Source organism: Pseudogymnoascus verrucosus (assembly GCF_001662655.1).
Source record: "Pseudogymnoascus verrucosus strain UAMH 10579 unplaced genomic scaffold scaffold_37, whole genome shotgun sequence".
Taxonomy (NCBI): domain Eukaryota; kingdom Fungi; phylum Ascomycota; class Leotiomycetes; order Thelebolales; family Thelebolaceae; genus Pseudogymnoascus; species Pseudogymnoascus verrucosus.
Window position 1 is genome coordinate 202,792 of NW_017263688.1, and position 22,699 is coordinate 225,490.

The following is a 22,699-nucleotide window of genomic DNA, read 5'->3' on the forward strand; positions in this document are numbered from 1 at the left end:
GACTTTAATACCTATAGCTTTACACTAATTCTTTAAGGCGTCTTTCTACCCGCAGTAGTTCTAAAACACATATATATAACGCTAGAGCTTAGTAAGAACAGTAACGATATTATTTTTAGAAGTAAGTAGTATCTATGCCTCTCTAATCTTAAGCTAATATGCCTCTAGGCCTTCATCTAGCGTTGCTTTTAAAGAGGCTAAAGTAGCTTAAATAGCAATATTAATAATATGCTTAATATAGCGTACGTCTCCTACTTTTGCTATAAAAGCTTATAGCTGTTTAAGGGTAACAGGTTGCGCTAAAGCTAGCTTCTTATATTTAAATAGCATCGTTGTATTTATAGAGGCGTTATCTCTTGTAATAGTAAAGATCGCAGGCGTAATACTATAATCGTCCGTTATATTTATCATCTATTTAGCGAGGTATTTGCTAGAGTAGATTAGCTCTTATAGGTGTATAACGTTAAGTATAGTATTTCTCATTTGCTAATTATCATTAATCTAGTGTACTATAACCGCTACATACTTAGAGTAGTTTCGAGTAGACTAAGTATCCGTCGTTATTGCTAGTCGTCTACCGCTTCTAACATGCTGCTGTAATTCTACTTGAAGCCGTGCTTTATGATAGCAGAATAGTCGATATAGATCCCGTCTAATCGTAGTTCTACTAACGGTTAAGACTATAGGATTTAAATGGTGAACTAATTGCTGAAAGGATTGGCTTTCGACAAGGTGTAATAGTAGGTTATTTGATACTATAAAAGAGAGAACAAGCTCTCTATATTTCGACGAACTTGGGGCGTTACTAGGTACTTAGCAAGGCTAGAAGAAAGCAGACATAGAGGGTGTTGATGAGCTTCGAATTGAAGATGATTTATCATATTCTACGTACACTAATAGGTGCTGATTCTTAAGATGCTTCCATAGATTGCTCGTCGTCTAGTTCTTTAGGGGCTGGCTCGGCGTATATCCGCAATTAATTTAAAGGCATTAGTATTAGATTCTAGTAGGCACTATATCTAATATAGTACGGTAGAATAGTCCTTTGGAAAAGAGAATTGAAGTAGAATCAGGTAATTGAAGCCGTAGAGGCATTTGCAGCACTGAAATAAGGTGCATCGGAATAAGGGGCGGCAGCTCTAAAGTATCAGACTGATACTCAGCCGGCACCGGCGACAGCGAAGAGTCACTCATTACAGGAAGTAATACAGAACGCTTAAGTGGAAGAAAGCTTCAATTATCTATTCTATTCTACGATCTATTTTACCCCTCTTTGCCAAGGGCTTGGCAGTACTCGAGTATTCGGAGTAGTACTCGGCGAATACTCGAGTACTCGAAAATATCACCCGAGTAGAGTAGTACTCGGGGTATTCGGCGAGTAGTATTCACAGCGAGTACTACTCGGGCAACACTGTCAAACATTAATATCATCCAAACTTCGATAATGTGACATATTATCACAAATAATAAGAATAACAATAATGCGTATATACGCTCAGACATAAAAAAACCTTCCAATAAACTAACTCAATTCTTCCTATCCCTCTCAGCCCCTATAACTCCCACCCCTATCTACATACACAACATCACAAACCCCATAGCAAAACCCCTGACAAACATACTCCAGCATCACCCATAAACCACTACCAATTCCAAAGCAACTCTCAATACCAGAAAAACACACCCAATAATAAAAAAACACCCTGCCACAACATCTCCCCAGAACCGTACTCAGTCATGCAATGCAAGAACACTTTCCCCATTCATCTACCTGTTGTAGCAATTTCAAAAGCCATATCTCTCCTGTAGTAGTAGTAGCTCATATCCCCAGTCCCAGTCCCAGTCCCAGTCCCAGTCCCAGTCCCAGTTCCAAACCCCAATCTCTCTCCCGCCGTATACCATCCCCCCCCCCAACAAATATCAAACAACCCCCCACCCCCTCCCACCCCCCCCGGCATTACTTCTTCTCCCCACCCCCATCCTTCTTCTCTCCACCCTTCCCCTTCTCCCCACCCCTCGACCTCCCCCTCCTCAACCTCATCAAAAAGTCCAGCCCCCGCTCTCCCTCCCTCCTCCCCCCACCCCCACCACCACCCTCCAGCCTCTGCCCCCCCTGCTGCGCCCCACCACCATCCAGCCCCAAAACCCTCACGAACCTCCTCCCCGCCCCCTCCTCACCAGCAGCAGCCCTATTCACTTTACCCCTCCGATGCGGTGCTTCAAAATCCATAACTGCGTGCGGATCCATCACCGCCTTCATCGGGAGCGGTACTAGTTTCTGCCCCTTCGGCTCCACGTAGCCATCCATCAGGGGTTGTTCCATCATGAATTCTTCGAAATCTGCTGGAGGCTGCTGTTGTGGTTGCGGTTGCGGCTGCCGTTCCGGACGAGGCGGGTGCTGTGGGAGCATGAAGGGCTGCTGTCGGGGAAAGAGCTGGAAGTCATCTCTGTTGTAAACGGGTCGTGCCCTAGGCGCCCGGCCGATTGCAGCGTAGGCCTGGGCTAGAAGATCATCTAACGGCATTTCACCATCATTACCTGCATTGCCAGCCTCCTCTCCACCAGCTGCAGGGACAGGTGGAGCTCCAAACGGCTCAAACACCCACTCCTGCACCCTCCGTCTTGCCACAACCCTATCACCAGGTCTATAAACCACCTCCGCATCCCCATCCTCTCCCCTCTTGGGCTCCTCTGCCGCAATCGCCGCAATCGCCGCATCCGCCGCATTCGCTGCCGCATTCGCCGCCTCATTCACCGCCGCAATCCTCTCCCTCACCAACTCCCTCAGCCCCCTCCTCGCCTCCTTGCGCCCCGCAGCAAGCCGATCGCGGAGTTCTTTATTCCCACCCTCCGCAGCAGCAAGGGCTTCGTCCTGTGCTTGGCGGTTGGCGCGGACGCGGGCGCGGGCTGCTTCGTAGAGGGCCTGGTGGGCGGGGCTTCGGTGGCGCTGGTGGCGGGGGAAGCGGACGTGCTTGTATTTGTCTGGGACTCCGGCGGCGTCGGCGGGAGGGTTTGCGGGGACGGCAGCAGCGTCTAGGGGTTGTGTTAGCTTGTTTTTTTGGGATCTGTGAGGGTGGGTTTTGGGAAGAGGGAGGGCGGTGGGCGATGAGGGGGGGATAAATGAGCAATTTTGGTTACCGTCACATGGAGATGGGGGGGCCAGGAACCGAAGAATAGATATGTGTTGAAGTATATATCGAGCAAAGACCCCCCTCAAAAAAGAACCACTCAGAAAACGGGAACGAACCTAACTAACCTTGCAAATTTGGATGCTGCCGCTGACCCGGGTTCCGCGGCCGATTCCCCAGAGGTCCCAGATTCTCCACATTCGCATGATATTGTGCCATGTGCGCCTCATACGCCTCCCGATACGCCTGCCGCTCTTGATTACCAGCAAGTGCCTGAGGTATTAGCGGCGGGCCTTGCGGCCTGCCAATCCCACCTTCCATGGCAAACCTAAACGGTTCATGCGGGTTCCAGCGTTTCTTCTTCCTCCTCTCCTCGTCCTCCTTCACTGCATCAGAGACCCTGATCTCCAGGTCCTCTGGATCGACTTCTGGGTGCTCCTTCTTGAGCTTCTCGACGATAATCGCTTCAGCTCGCTTTGTCTCATCTTCGTGGCGGACCTGGACATCGTCGAAAAGAGGGCAGTTCCCGGCTTTTCCACCCCTGCGCTCGTCATCGAAGTGATTGTAGTGACAGCTCTTGGAGCAGACGTAGCACTGAATATTGCCACAGGGGCAGTTCATCTTGTTACAGCCATCCTCCTTGATGAAAGGTCCCTTGCACTTGTTACACAAGCGCACAAGCGCTGCTGTCATGGCCTCCTCGACTTCACGGCGCACATCGAGACCAATATCCTTGGCGTTCTCCTGGCACGTCTTAGGGATATGTGATTCCTTCAGGCACATGCGACAGGAGATCTTTTTGCAAGAATCCAATACACAGTGGAAGAGTCGCTCTTCCTCGATGGGAGGGTATTCCGCAGCATAGGGGCAGAAGGGGCAGCTAGCCAGGTTTTCGATACCGGCGAGGCGCAGATTTGTTTCGGCTGCTATGCGGTCGAGAGCCGTGGTGAGGTTGGCATCGAGAAAAAGTTGGCGCTGGGCATATGAGTAATCAGCCTGGCAGCCGTCAGTCGACATACACTGGAGCTCATATTTGCCGCTACCGATCTGGGTTTCGGCATGGAGGCGGGCACAGCGCTTGCAGAAGTAGTGCGATATGCTCTCGTTGTTGCAGTTGATCATGCGGTTGCGGGGAAAGTTATCAAAGCAGCATCCACACTCCTCCATGGTTCCTTCTTTTATCGAAAGCTCCAAGTTGGCAGCTTCGTCGGCCTCATACTTCTCCTTAGCTGCGATAGCATCGGCTTCACGCTTCCTTCTGGCTGCTAATTTCCCCTCCCACTTTGCACGTCCAGCTCTGACGTCCTTGAGCTCTGCATAAGCGCGTTTCTGATCTGGTGGGGTTTCGGGATTGGTGAGCTTCTCCTCGACGGTACTTGGATGAAAGCTTTTGACCTTACGGGCCTGCTTTAATTTGTGGTAGCTAGGGTTACTGGGGTCCCAGACACGCTCAGCGTCGGCGAGACTCTGGTAGGCAGTGTAAATCACCATACCCGAGTCATAGAAGTGCCTCATGATAAAGCTCATTGGGATGCTTGGAAAGTCCTCTGAGAGCATTCCACGCCTACACGGAAATTAGCAAGATGAAATACGAGAGCAGAGTTGATCGATATTGCTGGGGTATCTTACGCCATGGTCAAATACTTATCCGAGTTATGCTGTCGATCTGCAGCATACTTCTGGATGATCTCTTCGTCGTCGTCGCTTTCGACTGGACGCTTCCTCTTCGGCTGGTTGATTTTGGGATACGGCTGTCCATTTTCTTCTCCTTCTAAGACAAGCTCGACGATAGCAAGGGATGACTTCCTGCCTTGAAGTGCAACATATAGTTGCTCGACATATTCGAGACAGATATCTGGAAATATGTCGGCGACACCTTGGATGCAGCGGGCTTTGTTGGCCATCTCTTCAGTTGGTGGTGGATCAAGATCGATGATATTGTCCGCGTTATGAAGGTCACGGTTCACTTGCTCCCAAACAAAGTTGTCGTCGTCTTCCATTCGCGCATTAGGGAACTGCCTGTTCAGATCAGATAGAATGAGATCAATTTCATTGTCTGGCCGTTCGTTGTTCAGTTGGTTGTTAACTTGTCCTTGGATGAGATCGTTGTCATTGTGGAACTGATCATTGTCCTGCTGTTCGTTTAGTAGATTCACTGGAAGATGGTTCAGGTGGAGTCTGTCAGCCTGTCGAAGCATCTGGGGCAAGCTAGGTGCAACACCACCGGGAAGATTAATGGTCTCGGGGACTGGCTCGGGGGCTTCATTTTGCCAGTCGCCGAGGATGGGAACCTGAAAGCCTTGAGCCTCAAATGCAGCTGCATCCCAAGCGGCCTGGTTCTCCCGCACCAGATTTCCGAGGATGAGGTCGTTGAAGTCGTTAAACTCGGGGAAGTGGCCTGGGTCTAGCTCCGGCAGTTCCTGGACAGAATCTTCCTCTTCTTCATCATCGGAGCTGAGATCGATGAACTCTCTAGGCCTCGAGGGCAGATGCGTAGGCGTCTCCATTACACGGGGATGATGGGCGTGCAGTGCACCTCTGCGGCTCGGGGATGTCTCATTTCTCACTGGCACGGAAAGATCACAAAGAAGGTCAGGAGGACGGTGAAACTACTCTCAGTAAGGGGTTTGGATGATGTTGGATAAAGTAAGGTGATGTCTCGGGTAGTGGAATGTTCAAAGGTCAAAGGTGGTACGTTGGAATTTGGGCTTATATAGTGATTTAGACTTGTAATTGCCAAGTTGGGTGTTTATGGTCGATGTCGTTGGCTGTTCGCTCTTGGTGAGTTGACTTGTCACTTGAGAGTCGCGGGAGCTAAGGCTTAATTGGGTTTGGGGTGGTCCCTTGAGAGGCCGCCTTACTTGATGAGGAAACACTGGCCAATGTCACATGTTGAGCCTTACTTGATGGGGAAGCACTGGCCAATATCACGTGATAATAAGCCTTACTTGATGGGGAAGCACTGGCCTCACGTGATACAAAGCCTTACTTGATGAGGAAACACTGGCCAATCACGTGATGACTCCTTACTTGATGAGGAAACACTGCCCTCACGTGATAAGAAGCCTTACTTGATGAGGAAACACTGGCCTGACGCCTTACTTAATGAGGAAGCTTTGGCCATTTTAACGCACGTGATGTAGGATATGGAATGGTGCTCTATAATGGATTACTCATCTCATAATCAGTATACTTCATTTGATCGAGTAGTACCGAGGCAGGTAACACAGTACGCGAGTATGATATATCATTTACTCCGCTATTTGGAAACTACTGAATTAGATTGCTTGTAGAGGTGGAATATCACGTGGTTTATTAGACTAAATTCTCCTAAAATAGACGAAAAGTTTGGCTAGTGCACACTTATAGTACGCATTACCTATGCCACTTGATATACTCACAATACTCGCAGTATCTAAACTCCTCTACTCCTCTACCACTCTACTAACAGGACTCAGTAGTAATCGAGCAGATATACAAATCACGTGAAATACAAACCATCTATAGATCCATCCCAGAAGTTCTTTGTGGTCGTCTGGCCTTCTATACGGTCTTCCTTGTGGGGATCGCGATACATCTAGAATACCTAGCATACTTCCCCCTCCACCACTGACCAAACCCCAAAATCCAACCCACCACCAAGTTCCCCCCAAGTACCTCCCACCAACCGTCATCCGACCAAGCCCAAACAAGCAACTACATCCTGAACCTTCCCCCTCCCAACCGACCTTATGTCACCCATGTGTCATACAAATCCCCCCTCCTCAGCCTCGTGCCCCTCCCCTCCCCAATAATCCCAGTCCTTTCCCCAAATCCCCCCCTCTTTCTACCTTCCCAGCCAATCACCACCCCTCCGCGCTTATTCCGCATCGGGCGCCTTCCATCGCTTGACTTCGGCTCCAAGGCAAGGCTGACAAACACCGTCCCAAACACTGGTTTCCCCCATCCGCCCCATCGCTGTGTGTGGTTCGTCGGTTCGGGGTGTCGGTGAGCGCTAGTGTGTTCCGGTGATGCCAGGGCGGGCGGGCAGGAATGGGTCTTTGTGGCTGTTTGGGGAAGGCGGGAGGGCGCGGGGAGGGGGGGGATTGGTCAATTGGGGGGCGGGTGATGGGGTGGGGGGGGGTATCGCCGGTGGTAAAGGAGGGAGGAGGGACCGAATGGGGGGATGGGGGGGGGGTTATATATACTCGGGAGGGACCCACGGTGGGAGGCGGGAAGAGTCATCGTGGAAAGCTTGCTTGATGGGGTTTGAATAGTAAAAATCTTTTTTTTATTGAGATACAGACTGCTGATTCATGGGCTGACTCACGGACGACTTAAGGGTTTAACTTGAATTTACAGACAGACAGGCGGACAGACTTCGACGACGGACTGAACGGAAATACTCTACATCTTCAGATTATTAGAAGAACGGAAGGAAATACCCACATTCTTAGTCTAGCCACTGCTCAGACGAAGACGAAGACGAATTTCCTACATTCTCAGTCTGACCACGCTCAGACGAAGACGAAGGCGACAACAAATTCCCTACATTCTCAGTTTCATTACTGATCGAAAGAAACCATCTACATGCATCCTCACCCAGACGACATGACGAACGCCATCGACAAGACAGCCACGAACGGCTACACCAACGGCGTCAAGGTAGCACCACCACCAGCTAGCACCAACGGAGCCAGCACCACCACTACCACCTCCAACGGCACAACCACAAAAGAAACTCCCACAAACGGCACAACCACCAAAGAAACCCCCCAAAACGGCACAACCACCGCCCCCCTCCCCCCCGCCACCTCCCCCTCCCTAATCCTCACCCACCCCACCCCCACCGAGCGCCGCCACACCTGGCTCAAATCCTCCACCGACTGGGGCGCCGCCCTCCCGACCCCAACCTACATCGAGCGAGAATCCCATCTCTGCTCCGCCTCCACCCTCGCCTCCTCGGGGGGAATAACACACTGGATCCTCGTCGACCGGTCCCTCCCCGCCGATTCGCGCCCTGTGCTCGCAACAGCAGAGAGTCTGCGGAAGCGCACTTTAGTTGCGACACCGGGGGGGGAGGTGAGGGAGGCGGTGAGTCATGGGATTGGAAGCGTGTTTTGCTATCCGGAATACAGGGGACATGGGTATGCGTCGAGGATGATGACGGAGTTGGGGGGGGTGTTGAGGGGGTGGCAGGCGGAGGAGAGTAGAGATCAGAAGGAGGTCGTGTTTTCGAAGCTGTATTCGGATATTGGGAGGGGGTTTTATGGGAGGCATGGGTGGATGCCTTTTCCGAGTGGGCATGTGGAGTTCCCAGCCGCTGCTGATGGCGCGGGGGAGGGACAGAATGGGAAGGTGGGAGGAGGGGTGAAGTTGTTGAAGACTGCCGATTTGAAGGAGTTGTGTGAGGCTGATGAGGGGATGTTGCGAGCGCTAATGGAGAAGCCGAGCGGGGATGGAAAGACTAGAGTTGCCATCCCTCCCGACGCGGAGCACTTCGCCTGGCACCGCGCACGGGAGGAATTCGTCACCCGCGCGCTCTTCGGACGTATCCCCGAGATCCGCGGTGCGTTGGTCGGCGAAGTCGGAAGCAGGGTGTGGGCAGTGTGGACGAGGGGTTTCTATGGGAAGAAAGGCGAGACGGCGAAGAATACGCTTTATATCCTTCGACTTGTTGTTGAGGAGGAGATGAAAGGGGGGAAGGTGGATGGAGATGTGTTGGTGAGACAGTTGGGGGAGGTGGTGCGGGTTGCGAGGGAGGAGGCGAGGGAGTGGGGGTGTGGGAGGGTGGAGGTGTGGAATCCGAGTGTGGTGGTTGGGGGGGCGCTGGAGAGGGTGGGGGGGAGGACGGTGGAGAGGGAGAAGGAGGGGATTGCGAGTGTGATGTGGTATGGGAAGGAGGGGGAGGAGGTAGAGTGGTTGGCGAATGAGAAGTATGCTTGGTGCTGAGGAGGTGGGGGATTGTGTGGAAGGCTTTTTCTTTGCTTTGGCGGCAAGAGTGGTTTTAGAGTGCGCATTGGGCTTGGTGGGCGGTTTTCTGACTATGAGCTTTCACGTTTAGATCGCGTACATTGTTGGGGACTTGAACGGTGTGTTAATTGACATTGAAGTTGCCTTGATTGGTATTCCTTCTTGTAAATACAGATCTGATCTGAGATGCCCTCTGGCTTTGTCCGTTGATGGCGCGTGGACCGTAGTTTCTTGGTACTCCGTAGACATAACCAGCCGACAATTCCTCCCCCCATCGCGGCGCAGGACAAACCCACGTCTTGTATCCCTCTCTCTGCCATCCAGCCTTCCCATGCCATCACAGGAACTGAGCCCAACGACCCAGAGCCAGTCCCAGAGCCTCTTCAGCCGCCTGCAGCGGGCAGGTCCCTACCCAGCGTACGAGCCAGATAACCAATATGAACATCCATAGTGAGTATCATCTTTCACTTCTTCGCTCTCGATGCCGCAAACTTCTCATGCCACTTCCCAGCTTTCGCCTTCACTGGTGCCGCAGCTTCCGCAGCCGCGTCGTATGGGAGGAGTTCGAGGGTATCCTCTATCCTGGCCACCACACATACTGAGGCACATCCTACCTCGCTATCAGCACCATCAGCACCCTCGCTGCCCGCCTCTGTCGAGAAAGATGGCCGTAGCAGCATCAGCGGATTCGAACTATTCTTCTGTTGTAGTCGGTAGGTCCCTGTTGGGGCGGAGAGGAGGGCATGTGGAGTGCCGGTGCCGGGAGTGAGGTGCAGGGTTGGCGGGGAGTCGGACTCGAGCAGGGCGAGGAGAGCCGGGGGTAGCTCGAGCAGCTTGTAGGGAGCGTGGACGTGGGCGGTTGAGAGGGGGATGGAGGTTGAATCTTGGGTGGACATTGTATTCTCGGGGGGTGGTGTTTGTGTGAGGTCGGAGATGACGACTCCTAGAAGGCCCTTGAGAGATGAAGAATTGACAAGGTTGTCGGCTATATAACGTCTATAATACAGTATAATGCAGTATAATTACAAAAAGACAAGCGTTTCGCGTTAACACAACTGATGTCGGCGATATACAAGGCTGAGATTTGGCGGGGTCGAAGCTGCCCCCACGGATCAACAAGCCGACCAATCAACGCGTCGGCCGCGTCCCCACGACCTGCGTACAACAAACAAACTAAACAACCTAAAAATACCCTTGTACAGCTGGGAAGGAGGGAAGAGACAGGGCGAGGCTCTTCGTCATCACCGAACCGAACTGACGCCGCTTTTTTCGAGAGGATCGCCCACGAAGGTAGGAAAGAGGGTTATGGATCGATTGCGAATATAGATCTCTACTTTGGGCTTTACGAACGACGGCGACAGCGACGGCGATAGGGAAGAGTAAATTCACTTCACCGCTCCGAATTCTGAGGTTGCGCCTTTCTGGGAGAGGATATCTGCGACAACAAAGAGGAATTTGGGCAGTTGTGCGCCAATGCGCTTGTCCTGTGTTATTATAACGCTGTGATCATATACCGCCACCACTTCGTCAACAACACTTCTGTCTGGCCCTTCTATTCTCTGGCTATTGCGCCCTGGGGCTTTCAATTACAGCGCTGGTGCTTTTTTGATTCTTGATTGCTTTTCTTGTTGATCGACGGTTATCGATCTTCAAGTTTAACTTAAAACTTTAACTTCAACTTCCACCACGCCGTCAACTTCACCTTGGCTCCGATCTCACCTCCTCGATCGACACCTTCACCGATACTTCAACGCGGAAACATACACCGAGTTACTCATAACGACCTTGCGACATTGCGACTTCGCAAATACCCAACACTGAAGCGCAAACAACAAACATCCAATCGATCAAGACCGACTCACACATGGTAGCACAGACATGAGCCCGCGAAACACCTGAACACGCCCACACAATGGTCCAGCTACCCTCCGGCCTCACGGCCCTCTCAGTCACCGACGTCGGCCTCTACCACACCACCGACCCCCTACTCTCGAACCTCCCCCTCCTGATCTTCCACGGCGCCTCCACAACCACAAATGCCACCCTCAGCTCCTCCCGAATCCAGATCCACGTCCTCAGCGCCGCCGGGTTCACCAGCTACCCGCGCCTGACCGTCTCGCCCAACTCGCCCCTATACGATGTCGTCAATGCGCTGCCGCGCGAATGGCAGGGCGATGAGGTCTGTCGCGGCCTGGCGTTTGGGTTGATGAAATACTTTGAGGAGATGCCACCAGCGGTCAAGACGGCGCTGATTGTGCAGTCTTCGAACACGCGGGGCAGAAGGCCGGGCTCGGTGCCGACGTTGTTTGGGAGGCAGCATGCTGCGAATCTGGCGAGCAGCCTTGTTAAGGTCGAGAATGTGGCGGAGGTTATTGCGGATCTGGAGGCGGGGATGCAGTCGCAGGCTGTCAGTCATATTGATGTTGATCTCGTGCTGCCTCCGGGATCGATCACATCTTTGCCGGAGGTTCAAACTGAGGACATCGATGACGAGGCTGGTGATTCCACGCATCTTCAGTATGGGCAATATGCGCCACTCGTCAGGCAGTTTGGCGAACCATCATTCATCCCAACCTCAAAACTTCGCCGGGCCCCATCGAAACCTACGTCGCTGAACCGTTCAAAGTCGTTTCTCAAGAACCAGAAAATGTCACTCCGTCGCGAGATGGGTGAACTCGTCGACACGGAAGAGCGATATGTTATCAAGGTGCATGAGCTGGTCAACAATATTGCAGACGAATTCAGAGCCAAAGCAAGGAAGAAGGCTGTTGGAAGCGCAAGCCCCACCGAGAAAGACCTACAGAAGCTTTTTCCACCTTCGCTGGACAAGATTTTACAGGTTAATAAGGGCTTCCTGGCTGCCATACAAAAATGCATGGACGAGTCAGAGGAAGAGGCGATGCAGGATCTTGAGAACGATCAGCCGACATTCTCCAGGCCGCGTTATGGTGGGACTGGACGTCCAAAGGATCCGACGGGTGCGACTGGCTTTGCAAAGGTGCTGCTCGAGTGGTTTCCTCAATTCGCGGACTGCTATCAGGATTATATTCGTGCTAGCCAAGAGTTCCCACAGCTTATTTCCACTTATGCGCGGCAGCAATCGAGTTTCTCTCAACGAGTCCAGCAGACAGGAGAACAAAAGCTTCGGTCTTCTATTATTGAGCCGGTGCAGAGACTCCCTCGGTATAGCCTTTTCATTGACAATATTGTCAATTACCTCCCTCTTACACACCCAGCCTTACAGTCTATGCTTAAAGCCAGGGATATCATCACATCCATCTGCTCGCTGGATTCACCCGATGCGGATAACTCGCAAACAGTGAAGCGACTTAAACTGCTGGTCGATAAATGGCCAACTTGCGTGTTCAAGGGCCGACTCATTTCAGCGGTGGACTTTGTTGAGCTCTCACCACCTTATCATGCAATCGCAAATACACTTACAAATACCCCTGGTGTTCTTTTACTCTTTGCAGACACTCTTATAGTCTGTCGGAAAGCTGGTGGCAGCAATATCTCTGCCCGCGGTGTGATGGCTGAAGTTGATAAGCCATCTACCGCAAGTATGGTTGCCTCCGTCACAGGTATGGGGGAGCCACGGCCACCACCAGAACTTCATCTCCTGAGCTATCACACGTTGAGCGATATTCGTTTTACAGAGGGCCAGGATGGACGTGTCGCTTGGATGACATTATCTGCTGCTCTTGACAAACAGCCTAACGCCCTGCCCACGAGGAGGGCGTTCCTTCTTCAGGGCTCATATGATGGCAAGGCCTCTAAATGGACTGATGAATTCACTAAAGCGAGGGTTGAGGGCAGGTTTGCTGAGAAGGAGCGCGAATCAGATAAATGGTCCCTCCGCAATGTCAACTCAAAGGAGACGGGTCTGAATATCTACGCCGCTGTCTTTGAAGAAGGCATCGATACGCTAGTTGAAGGTCGCAAAGAGCCGGCACCTATTCGTATTGTTGTTGACCATGAGCGCGGAACTAAAGGAGCACCGGTGGGCCATTACGGTGTTGAAACCGTCGTCAACGTGACAGTCGTTCAGGGAAAGACTAGTGCTCCTTATCATCTCAAATTTGAGGGTTTGAATGACCTGAATTTCAACGACCTTGCGAATGACTCGTCATTTATGTCCGTCTTCGCCAAACGAGGTATTTATTTCTATTGAATTCTGATGATCTGAGCTAACAATCTATAGTCGAGACCTTAATGCAGATTCATTATAGCCCCAAGAACCCGGCGCTGACTACTTCGTTCATTCTGTGCTATTCGAGTATTCTCAGTTCTCTCAGCCTTCAAGTGGATAATGACAAGGCGAAATACCACCGTTCTCCCTCGCCAGTCAAGATGCTTTCCAGTTTTTTGACTGGTGGCGGGTCAAGCTTATCAGACGCCCCAAAACACAAGCGCACTCCAACCCTAGGTAGTATTCCCAGCTTCACGGCACCATCGCTGTCTAGGTCGAGCAGCAAGAAGGAGATGGATTCTATTGTTACCAGCACTAACAGTAGTTTCAAAGCTAGCTTTGATGAGTCAACTACTGCCAATCCCCTTGTTAAACTTGAAGAAACCTTTACAGGATATATCATTGCATTGCAATCGCGAAAAGGTAATATCATTGGCAGGATCCTGCGAAACAGAGCTGGAGCAGATGAGCTCAGTGTCAATGCTCTTTATAACAAGTTTATCGAAAATCCATTTGACGCCAGAGCTTCCTTTGAGGCAACGATTGACGTCTTATTTTCTGCGTTTGAAAAATTCACGCGGATGGCTTGGAAGGACCAGATGGGCCCTGTTATTTCGGTGCAGACGCTACAGGCTCTCCAAGAAAAGGCTTCGAAATTATTTCCTGGGGACTTCGCAGATTATATCAAGCTCCTCTTTGGGGACATGGCGCCACAGAATAGACGTGCTTTCGTGGCTATTATCAAGCTTCTTGCTGATCTTTTGGAAGGCTGTGGGAATGATGGCGATCGAGGTGCTCTTACTGCTTCTTTTGCTGAGCTTTTGGTTCCCGACAATAACCCACATAGCTATATTAATCTACTTGATCGGTTAGTAGAGGATGCGGATCGCCTTTTCGAGGATCTTGGAGTTGGTGCGAGCAATGGCTACAACACTCCCATGGACGGATCCATGACTTCACGGACCCAGGGATCTGTGACGTCCAACACATCCCTGAGGAAACGTTTTGGCCTCGACTCACTTCTGCGCCAAAATAGCAAGCGCGAAGATGATAGCAAGCCCTCCATGTGGCGTACGTTGAGCAAGACAGGTCGCAGTACAGCCACGGGAGAGCAGATGGATGGTAGTATCTCCAAGGGCCGTTTGCATCGATCACGATCAATCGAATCCGATTCGCGACTAGGGACTCCAAAACGGCCTGGTTCTCGTGACAGACCCACTGTGCTTGGCGCGTTTGGTGACCAGCGCCCGAACAGCTCTCATACACCGAGCAGGCTGAGCACTATCGGACAGTCTCCGCCACCGGCACCCGATGCGGTAGAGAAATCTCTGAAGAAGAAACGGCGCAGCTCGCTGTCTGACTTAAAAGCTCTCCTGGCCAATGCGACGTTGGACTCGCCATCCACTCCATTGTCAACCAGGAGGGCAAACCAGCTCGCTCAACCAGCGCAAGCCTCCCCACGAACTCCATCACCAACCAAACTGCCCAGTCGCGCACTCGCGTTCAACGGTTCTCCCACGCAGAAAGAGAATACAAATACCAGAGTCTCGCCGGCGCGTAACATCGGGAATCTTACCGAGCGTCCTCACAATGTCCAATCTGGCGATACTGTAACCATCAAAGACCTGTGGTCCGTGCCTTCGAAATCTCCCCCAAAGTCCGCAGCAAACTTGGCATCCAACATCCCCACACTCAAAGGCAGTCCTCGCCCTCTATCTCTCGCTCTCGCTCCCGCGCCCGTTTTCGGGACGCCGGCTTTCAGCGAGATCACCAACCCCCGCAAAGACGCGGGACCAACCAATATCCCAAGCCCGACCAAGTCACCGCAGAAACTTCGTCTCCAGAGCCCGCAGAAACTGCGGGAGCGTCTCCAGAGCGAGGCTAAGGCCATTGGTGAGGCGGAGGCGGGATTGCAATCCGAGCTTGCGAAGATTGGGGCCGAGATGGCGAAGCTGAGTGGGTCGCCTGTGCGTGGCACCCCGTCGACCTCGTCGGGGTCGGAGTTAAGGCGGATCTCAGAGAGCGTGCGCGCGCTGGAGAGTCGGATCCCAGTCTTAATGAAGGATCTCGAGGCCCGCAATGCGGCTGTGCAAAAGGAGCTAGATCGCGGGCTCGTAGTAGCGGAAGAAAAGGCAAAAGGGCTAGACCAGCTCTATCGCGAGGTTAGCGCCGAGAATGAGATTCTATATGAACGGTTTAACGGGGAGCTAGGCCGGATCGTGAAGGCGCTGAAGGGGAAGGGGAGGGAGGAGCGCGAGGAGCTCGTGAAGAAGGTTAAGGAGGCTAGTGAGGAGGCTGCGGCGGTGAGGAAGGAGAATGCGAGGTTGAAGAGGGAGGTTGTGGGGCTGAAGGCGCTTGTGAAGGGGTCGGCGTTGTAGGGGGGTGTTTGCTTTCGGATGGGATTGGGTGGGATGGGTAGGATGGGTGTGTATAGATTATGATGATGGGATGCACGGGAGTATGTATGCTACGTGGTGATTGGTGTTTTCGTCGGTACTGGGGGGGGGGGGATTGTTCTGGTCAACTAGGGAGAGTACCAATAAAATATTTGACATAACTTATGTCCGTGACGACAGTCTAGCTGCGTGCGGATCCAGAGCTAAAGAGCTACAGCGGTATATACAGACATATATACAGGATATCAAGTAAACCTCCCAGTAGCAGGTGTACGGCTAATCTACAACTTCGCCTTCTTCTCGAAACTAAACAGATTTACCCCGTCTTCATTCCTCACCCACCCACGTCGTCCAACGGGTTCCTCGTTCCCAACAAGCTGCGAGAGTGTCTCCTCATCCGCATGGTTCGCCAGGAAACGCTCTCCGCTCGGTAGTCTACCAACTACATGACCCGTGCCGGGCGTGCCATCACGGTTGAAATCCACGGTATACGTCTAAATCGTCCGTTAGCACGCGAGTTTTTCCAAGTGCATTAAGGGATCACATACCTCGATAGTAGCCTCGCCGTTCGCTACCTCAACAGTAACAGGGACGGGAATATCAGTGATGATAGGAGGAAGGGGGTTCTTAGATGGGTAGGGCTGCGAGGGGGCAACGGCCGAGAGGAGGAGCACGTGTTGGTATGTCATTGTGCCGCCGTTGGCGAGGACGAGGCCGTAGGTTGGGGTGCGCTCGCGGAGGTTGCGGGTCATTTCTGTGATGGCCTAGGAGGGGGGTTAATTGGGTATGTGGGTGGGGATGGGTTGACTAGACGTACGTGCATAGAGTAGTTGTTTCCTGCGCCGCCGAAGGAGGTCAGACCTCCGAGGAGGGTGAGGGGGCGGGTGTGCGATTCAATTGCGAGGCCGAGGTGCTGGCAGGCGATCTTGGGGACGATGGGGAAGCAGCTGTATGGATTATTAGCTTTGGTTGGAATGATGGTTCGGGAGGCCGTACGAGTAGAAGTCATAGAGACCAATTTGCTCTTTTGTCAGGCCGCAGACTTCGAGGCCGGCGTCGAGAGAGCGTGTGATGGAGGGGCTGGTGTAGAAGTTGGGGCGCTCCCAGACTGGATTTGTTAGTTGTGTCTAGTTTACATCAGGGCTGGGAGGTATACATTTGTCGCTGTCTTTGGTGCCGGCGCCGCCTAATGGGTAGACCCATTGGCTCTTGGGGATTCCAAGCTCAGTCGCGTAGTCCGTAGATGTCAGTATAACAGCCCCAGCCAAGTTGACATTATTGAAGGCATTCATCAGCAGAGGGTCTACCAAGGTCAGCTCAACATACATCAAACCACAAACCCCGACATTACTCACAAGGATAGCAAATCATGCGATTCTTCTTCGTCACCGTCCCAATCTCCTCTTTCGTTGCGGCCTTCTTCCCAAAATTCCACGCAGCCGTATTCCCCTGTGCCACCTTCGCAAAATCAGCATACAAGCTCGCCGACTCCTCATTATTCTCCGCCAGTGTCTGCCCGCGTGATGCGCGCGTGGCGTTCTCATAGAGCGGATACACTTGAATGGGCAAACCAATGCCGTGCGTGGCGCCGGTGTCTGTGGCCGTCTTTAGCTTCCTCGCCGAGGGCAGCATAGAGACAGACTTACTGTCTCCCAGGGTTGCGATTTCGGTGATCGTGCCTGATTTTTGGTCCTTCTTACGTGCTGACCACTTGGGCATCTTTTTGGCTGCCGCGAAGCCTCCCACTGCGCATTGTTAGTAAGATGGGCAAATAGCCAGGCGGGGTATGTGTACATGATGCGAGTGCCTCGCCGCCGGTCACTACGGCGACTTTTGTCTTGTTTTGTGCGATCCTTCGCGCGGCTTCATCGACCAGTTTCGCCGGCTGGTTGCCGCCATGGTCGCTGATGAACTTGTGGGCGGCATCGACGCCGAGCTTGGTAGAGAGGAGGCCGGGAAGGTCTTGGTAAGGCCAGGACCAGGTTGCAACAACGTCAATGCTGTCGATTGATATTTGGAGCTTCTGGGCAGTTTCCTCTGGCAGATATGTATCTTGGAGAGCTCGCTGGATGGCTTGGATCATGAGCTGGTACGGCTCCAGCGATTTCTCTGGTGTTGTGAAGGGGTTCTTGAAATCGCCAACCCCTACAATGATCGGTATCGATTGGCTAGCCATTTTAACTGTGTGGTGTATATCAATGAAGTAGAAGTTTCACGGCGAGATATGCGAACGGTGTTTAGTTATAGCTCTGGGAAATTGCCGAGGAAGCTCAATGGCAGTTGACGGGCGGCAGGTGGCGGCCTCCGACAAAGTACAAGCTTCTATCAAGTATTCAAACTTTACAGAATATCTGGCTAGGTTATTGGGCAGCTAAGGACAGGTAAAAGCAGTTATTTTGCAGATGTCACAGAAATATTTATGGGCGGCAACAAAATCAATGTACAGTACATGTGAGGGTCGTCGTTGCGAACTGAACGTGGGGTAGCGGGATAGCCTCGGCTCGGCGATTTCTTATAGGCCCACCATGGCGTAGGAGTCAGTACCCGAAATCCGGGGTAAGCGCAACCTTAACAGCTAAAGTATAAATGTGAATAAACCATAATTGAAGTCAGGAATCAAGATAAAAATTACTCGTGTCAATCAAAAGTTGGGAGAGGGGCTGTGCAAGGTGGTAATATCTATAGCAACTATAGTTTAATTATAGACATCCAATCAGTCAGCTTTCGCCTTTCTGATTTCAGTCAGATTAGTGGTTCTTCCTCACCTTACGGCCGCCAGGCTTCCTTTCGCCCACAGCACAGGTCGTAGTAATCGCGCTCGTAAACTTTTAGGTCCATATTTGTTATATTAAGCTTTCAAATCTAGGCCGTTGTTTTGTATGATGCTGAAGATGGAAGTTGATTTGGGGGAACAATAGCTAGGATAGAGAGGTAAGGCTGAGGCAGGCAAACAAGAATGATTGGCCGCTTTCACGATAGCATTAGGCTTCCATTGATATTGTTGGAACTGCAGATAATCTACGGTTAGAACTAGTTATCTATGGTAAAAGTGCGTAGGTACGCTCGGGGGTTCCATATTTTTGGAGTAATTCGCTGGAGTCAAAACTCAAATTTATCAGATATAGAAGCACCATTTCCTCAGGCCATCATCCTTCTCTACCAATTATTCACTCATATGTATGCAGTAGAACATGCATTTCTTCCATTAAAGTAATTTTTGAAAGGGAGTGACAGCTTGCGACGTTGTTGTTCTCGACGTTGTTGTAACGTGGAGGATGGGGTCATGATGATTATATCTCAAAAGGAGGTGACAGGAGGTAGTAATATTTCCCAGTCCAGTTAACTTAATTGAATTCTATCTGCAATATATTTTAAGAAGGTATCCAATAACACTCCCGTACAATAGCCCCCCTTCATGTCAACGAAAAAATAATATACAAGCCACTCTTATAAACCACCATTTACACCACATGGATGTACTTGTATGGCTTAGCAGTGAAGCTACCATCCTTCCATCCAACATTGCGCTTGTAAGCAACGCATCCGTAAGCAGTACCACGGCACTCAAGGGTGTTATACGCCTTCTTAGTGCTATCAGTCCACGACAAGAACAGCGTAACGTGGCCACCAGAGCCACCAGTTCCAGGACCAAGAGTCCCCACAAAGTCTCCGGGCTGGAGATCCTTCCAAGCGATCTGCGTCCCGATTCTCGGGAGTTCAACAGTAGAGTATCCCGGAGCCGAAGCATGGAGAGCCATCGCCACGAAGCCCGAGCAGTCGGTGCGGTAGCTGGTACCCTTCGGGTCTGGGTAGTACCCCTTCATGGAGTACGAGACGTGGCGATCGATCCAGTACTTTCCACGGGCGATAATTTCCTTGCGAGTGATCTTGCCGTTCATGGAGGAGTCGCCAGTTCCGCCGGTCTTGCACTCGGTGTTGACAACCCTGCCGGTGGTGCCGGTTTTCACATAGTAGTCCGCGACGTAGCAGCCATCGGCTGTTTTGTCCCAGAGGTTGTCACCTTTGACGGTTTCGCCGACGGTTTGGCAGGTTACTTTGACATCGTGGCCTTTGGCGTAGGTCTTGATGACTTTGTAGCTTGTTGCGGGGCCGGAGCGGCAGTTGACGGAGTCGCCGCTGATGGGGTAGGCGCTGATGAGGGGGGTGATGAGAGCGACGGAGAGGGATAGGATTGAGGAGAAATGCATGATTGTAGATGGGACGTAATGGAGGGTAACTGCGTATGTGATAATGTGGTGTAATTATATGTGTGGAGAGTTGCGTATGGTTTCGATTCCTCTTTGCTGGGTGCTCTGGATGATACTCTGAGATATCCGGGCAGGAACGAGAGATTTCCAGACATGTTTATACTCGTGGACGGAGGAAATATCAACATGCTTATTATTCTCATGAGCATCACAATTTACATGTGGAACGGCGTAAATATCAAAATGCTTATTATTTTCCCCTGATATCACAATTTACGGGAGACGTTTCATGGATTTTAAGTTGTGTTAGCCTTAAAGTCTATAGTTGGATCTCAGTGCGCCTTGGTATGCCTTACCTGTGCACCAGCCACATCTAAAGCGGTAAGGTGGCAGGCAGACTCAGAACTGTAATATGTACGGGGGGGGCGATCATCAACTTCTAAGTGGTCGCCAGTTGGCGATCGGTTTCTTACGACCTTCCGTTCATAGAAAGCTTATTACCCAAAATGAGGGACTGTAATACGGTTCTCATAATTAAACAACTGTAATTCCTCGAGCAGCTATGAGTCTGCCACGTTTTAATTTTAGATTTAGTTGATGGGCTGACAAGGTGGCTGAGTTGTGCATATGTGCATAATACCATCCAAGTTCCGAAAGTAGGAGGCGCTCGGCCCAACTGGATTTGTGCACAGTTATAGCATGAACCGTAGTGACCGAGATATCTTACGGATAACATCGTTGACGCGTTTACCAATAACCTCACAATGAGAGCGCAAGTCCAATATGTTGGCCCATGATTCCTAATGGATTGCTATCAACGTGCAGAATAGTAACTATTCAGCCAGTAAAAAACTATAATACCTCGCATGAGTCATCCGCATGAAGTCGATTGAAGTTGGGGCGCAGCACAGTGAACTTGAACATATATAATTCAAGAGTATGCGCATCTAAGATCACTCCACATATAAGTTGGCCACGGCAACGATAATGGAGGACGTGAATGCGGGAGATGTGGCGTACAAAGAGTACCCGCGCGACAAAACGCCGCCGCTCAACATCCTCCATCTCCCCCTCGATATCCTCTATATAATTTTCGCCCACCTCAACGAAGAAAGGCTCTACATTAAATATTGCGTCGCCCGCGAAGACACCGACACCAAAACCATCCAGAATGCACGTCTCGTATGCAGTCTCTTTAACAGACTTGCATCGCCGCTCCTCTGCCCAGTTGTCACGGTAGAACTAAACCAGACATCCCTTAACCTCGTTGATGAAATTTCAAGGAGCCCGCTCATAGCATCAGGCGTCCGCACCATCCATGTCGGGCTCCTTTATCGCCCAAAGGGAGTTGCAGAGAGTCTGCAATTCTTCAAAAACTGGCGGGGGGGGGACATAGATGCCCTGCTGATTCAATGCGGGAACAGAGCTTTCGAGAGCCGTGGTGACCTGTATGATGAGGAGAAGGTGACGCTGTATACCAAGGCCGTGGCGGATTGCGGTGCAATCATCTCAGCCTGGGACAAATATTCCGTCTCGCCCGCCGATGGAGCTCCGATAGATGCAGAAAGTCTCAGGTATCAGGAGATCCTCCTACAAGGCTACGAAGAGTATCTGCAGAAGCAGGAGGAGCAGTATAGACTAATTACAGACGGGTCTTTCGTCAACACCCTCGCGTCAGCGATGGCCCGGATGGGAAACTGTGCTTATGTACACTTCCACGATCGAATTACCTTCAACGATTCCTACACACCTCCGAAAGACCCAGCACTCATATCAACCGACCCTTCAGAGCTCCTAAGATTCCTAGCAGCCCCAGTTGACTGGCGAGAAATCGAGGAGATGGACGACAGCACAGCCCTCACCCCCGCGAGGATCCTCTCCGAGCTCCCCATCGCCATCCACAAAGCCGGCGCCGCCGTCTCCGCAATAACACTCCACTGCTTCCCCACCACAAACAACTACCCCATGATCTGTCCCGACCCCCGTGGCCCAAACAAGTTCTCCTGGCCCGATCTCCGCGCCGCATGCCAGCACCTCGCCGAATTCGACTTACAATGGGAGGACCAACCGCTGCGCTATCGCCACCTCCTGTATAAAGAACAAGTCCCCATCGACAATTATCTCTACGCGATGCTATCAGGTCAGGCCATGGAAATCGTAAACATGAGTTTCGAAAACTTCGTAGTCAACGACGGCGACAAAAATGAGATCAAAGGCCTATATCACATCGGTACCGTCCTCGCCGCCATCAACTGGCCGCGCATCAAAGAGCTCCGCCTCTCGTACGTCTCCTTCCACCAGCGCGAAATAGAGGCTTTTTTCCGCGGGCTAGACGGTGCAGGGATGGAGTTCGTGAGTATTCACGATGTGGAGTTGCTGAGTGGGAGCTGGGCGGGGGCGCTTGATATTCTGCGCGAGAAGGTGGCGGGGAGGTGCTTGGATGGGAAGTGTGAGGTTATGTTTGATGAGTTTGCCGGGGGGGGGTTTGGGAAGAGGGGGTCGCAGAAGTGGAAGCGGTGTGCTTGGGGTGAGGAGAGTGGTGGGGATGAGGACGGGGAGACGTCGATTTTTGACCTGGCGGATAGTTATGTCTCTGGTGTTGGATCGGATAACCCGCTGAGCGGATTAATGGTGCTATGATTAGCGGGTGGAGTTGGTAGTGGAGGGTTAGGAGGTTGAGATGTTAAGAGAAGTACAATAGCTTTCGGATTACGAAGTGTCCCCCCCCCCCCTGCCCCCCGCCACCTCTTAATTCGATATCAGGGGCGTGTTAGAGGGATGAAGGGGTGGTTGATGGGTATGTGCTCTCACGCCTTCTGTTAGTCT

At 51.6% G+C, this 22,699-nt stretch overlaps 7 protein-coding genes across 7 annotated transcripts; 3 read left to right on the plus strand and 4 right to left on the minus strand.

Moving 5' to 3' along the window:
* Window positions 1-1,957: 1,957 nt before the first annotated feature.
* Window positions 1,958-5,635, minus strand: VE01_07950 (uncharacterized protein; the record flags this gene model as incomplete). Its single annotated transcript, XM_018277379.1, has 3 exons — window positions 1,958-3,033; window positions 3,257-4,692; window positions 4,758-5,635. The coding sequence occupies 3 exons, from the start codon at window positions 5,633-5,635 to the stop codon at window positions 1,958-1,960; spliced, it is 3,390 nt and encodes a 1,129-aa protein (XP_018128279.1).
* Window positions 5,636-7,348: 1,713 nt separating this feature from the next.
* On the plus strand, window positions 7,349-9,267 carry VE01_07951 (uncharacterized protein). The gene has a single exon (XM_018277380.2). It carries the CDS (start codon window positions 7,698-7,700, stop codon window positions 9,057-9,059), a length of 1,362 nt encoding a protein of 453 aa, XP_018128280.2. The 5' UTR covers window positions 7,349-7,697; the 3' UTR covers window positions 9,060-9,267.
* VE01_07952 (uncharacterized protein) lies at window positions 9,090-10,131 on the minus strand. The gene has a single exon (XM_018277381.2). It carries the CDS (start codon window positions 9,974-9,976, stop codon window positions 9,545-9,547), a length of 432 nt encoding a protein of 143 aa, XP_018128277.1. The 5' UTR covers window positions 9,977-10,131; the 3' UTR covers window positions 9,090-9,544.
* Window positions 10,132-10,306: 175 nt separating this feature from the next.
* On the plus strand, window positions 10,307-15,771 carry VE01_07953 (uncharacterized protein). Its single transcript, XM_018277382.2, has 2 exons — window positions 10,307-13,234; window positions 13,282-15,771. Exons 1-2 carry the CDS (start codon window positions 10,993-10,995, stop codon window positions 15,645-15,647), a joined length of 4,608 nt encoding a protein of 1,535 aa, XP_018128278.1. The 5' UTR covers window positions 10,307-10,992; the 3' UTR covers window positions 15,648-15,771.
* A 148-nt stretch (window positions 15,772-15,919) lies between these two features.
* On the minus strand, window positions 15,920-18,101 carry VE01_07954 (uncharacterized protein). The gene is made up of 8 exons (XM_018277383.2): window positions 17,460-18,101; window positions 17,312-17,410; window positions 17,021-17,260; window positions 16,822-16,968; window positions 16,662-16,773; window positions 16,483-16,612; window positions 16,214-16,429; window positions 15,920-16,159 (listed from the first exon to the last, which is right to left on the minus strand). The coding sequence occupies exons 1-8, from the start codon at window positions 17,839-17,841 to the stop codon at window positions 15,947-15,949; spliced, it is 1,539 nt and encodes a 512-aa protein (XP_018128282.1). The 5' UTR covers window positions 17,842-18,101; the 3' UTR covers window positions 15,920-15,946.
* Window positions 18,102-18,992: 891 nt separating this feature from the next.
* VE01_07955 (uncharacterized protein) lies at window positions 18,993-20,061 on the minus strand. Its single transcript, XM_018277384.2, has one exon. It carries the CDS (start codon window positions 19,871-19,873, stop codon window positions 19,127-19,129), a length of 747 nt encoding a protein of 248 aa, XP_018128283.1. The 5' UTR covers window positions 19,874-20,061; the 3' UTR covers window positions 18,993-19,126.
* Window positions 20,062-20,606: 545 nt separating this feature from the next.
* On the plus strand, window positions 20,607-22,601 carry VE01_07956 (uncharacterized protein). Its single transcript, XM_018277385.2, has 2 exons — window positions 20,607-20,658; window positions 20,715-22,601. Exon 2 carries the CDS (start codon window positions 20,861-20,863, stop codon window positions 22,511-22,513), a length of 1,653 nt encoding a protein of 550 aa, XP_018128281.1. The 5' UTR covers window positions 20,607-20,658; window positions 20,715-20,860; the 3' UTR covers window positions 22,514-22,601.
* Window positions 22,602-22,699: the final 98 nt, after the last annotated feature.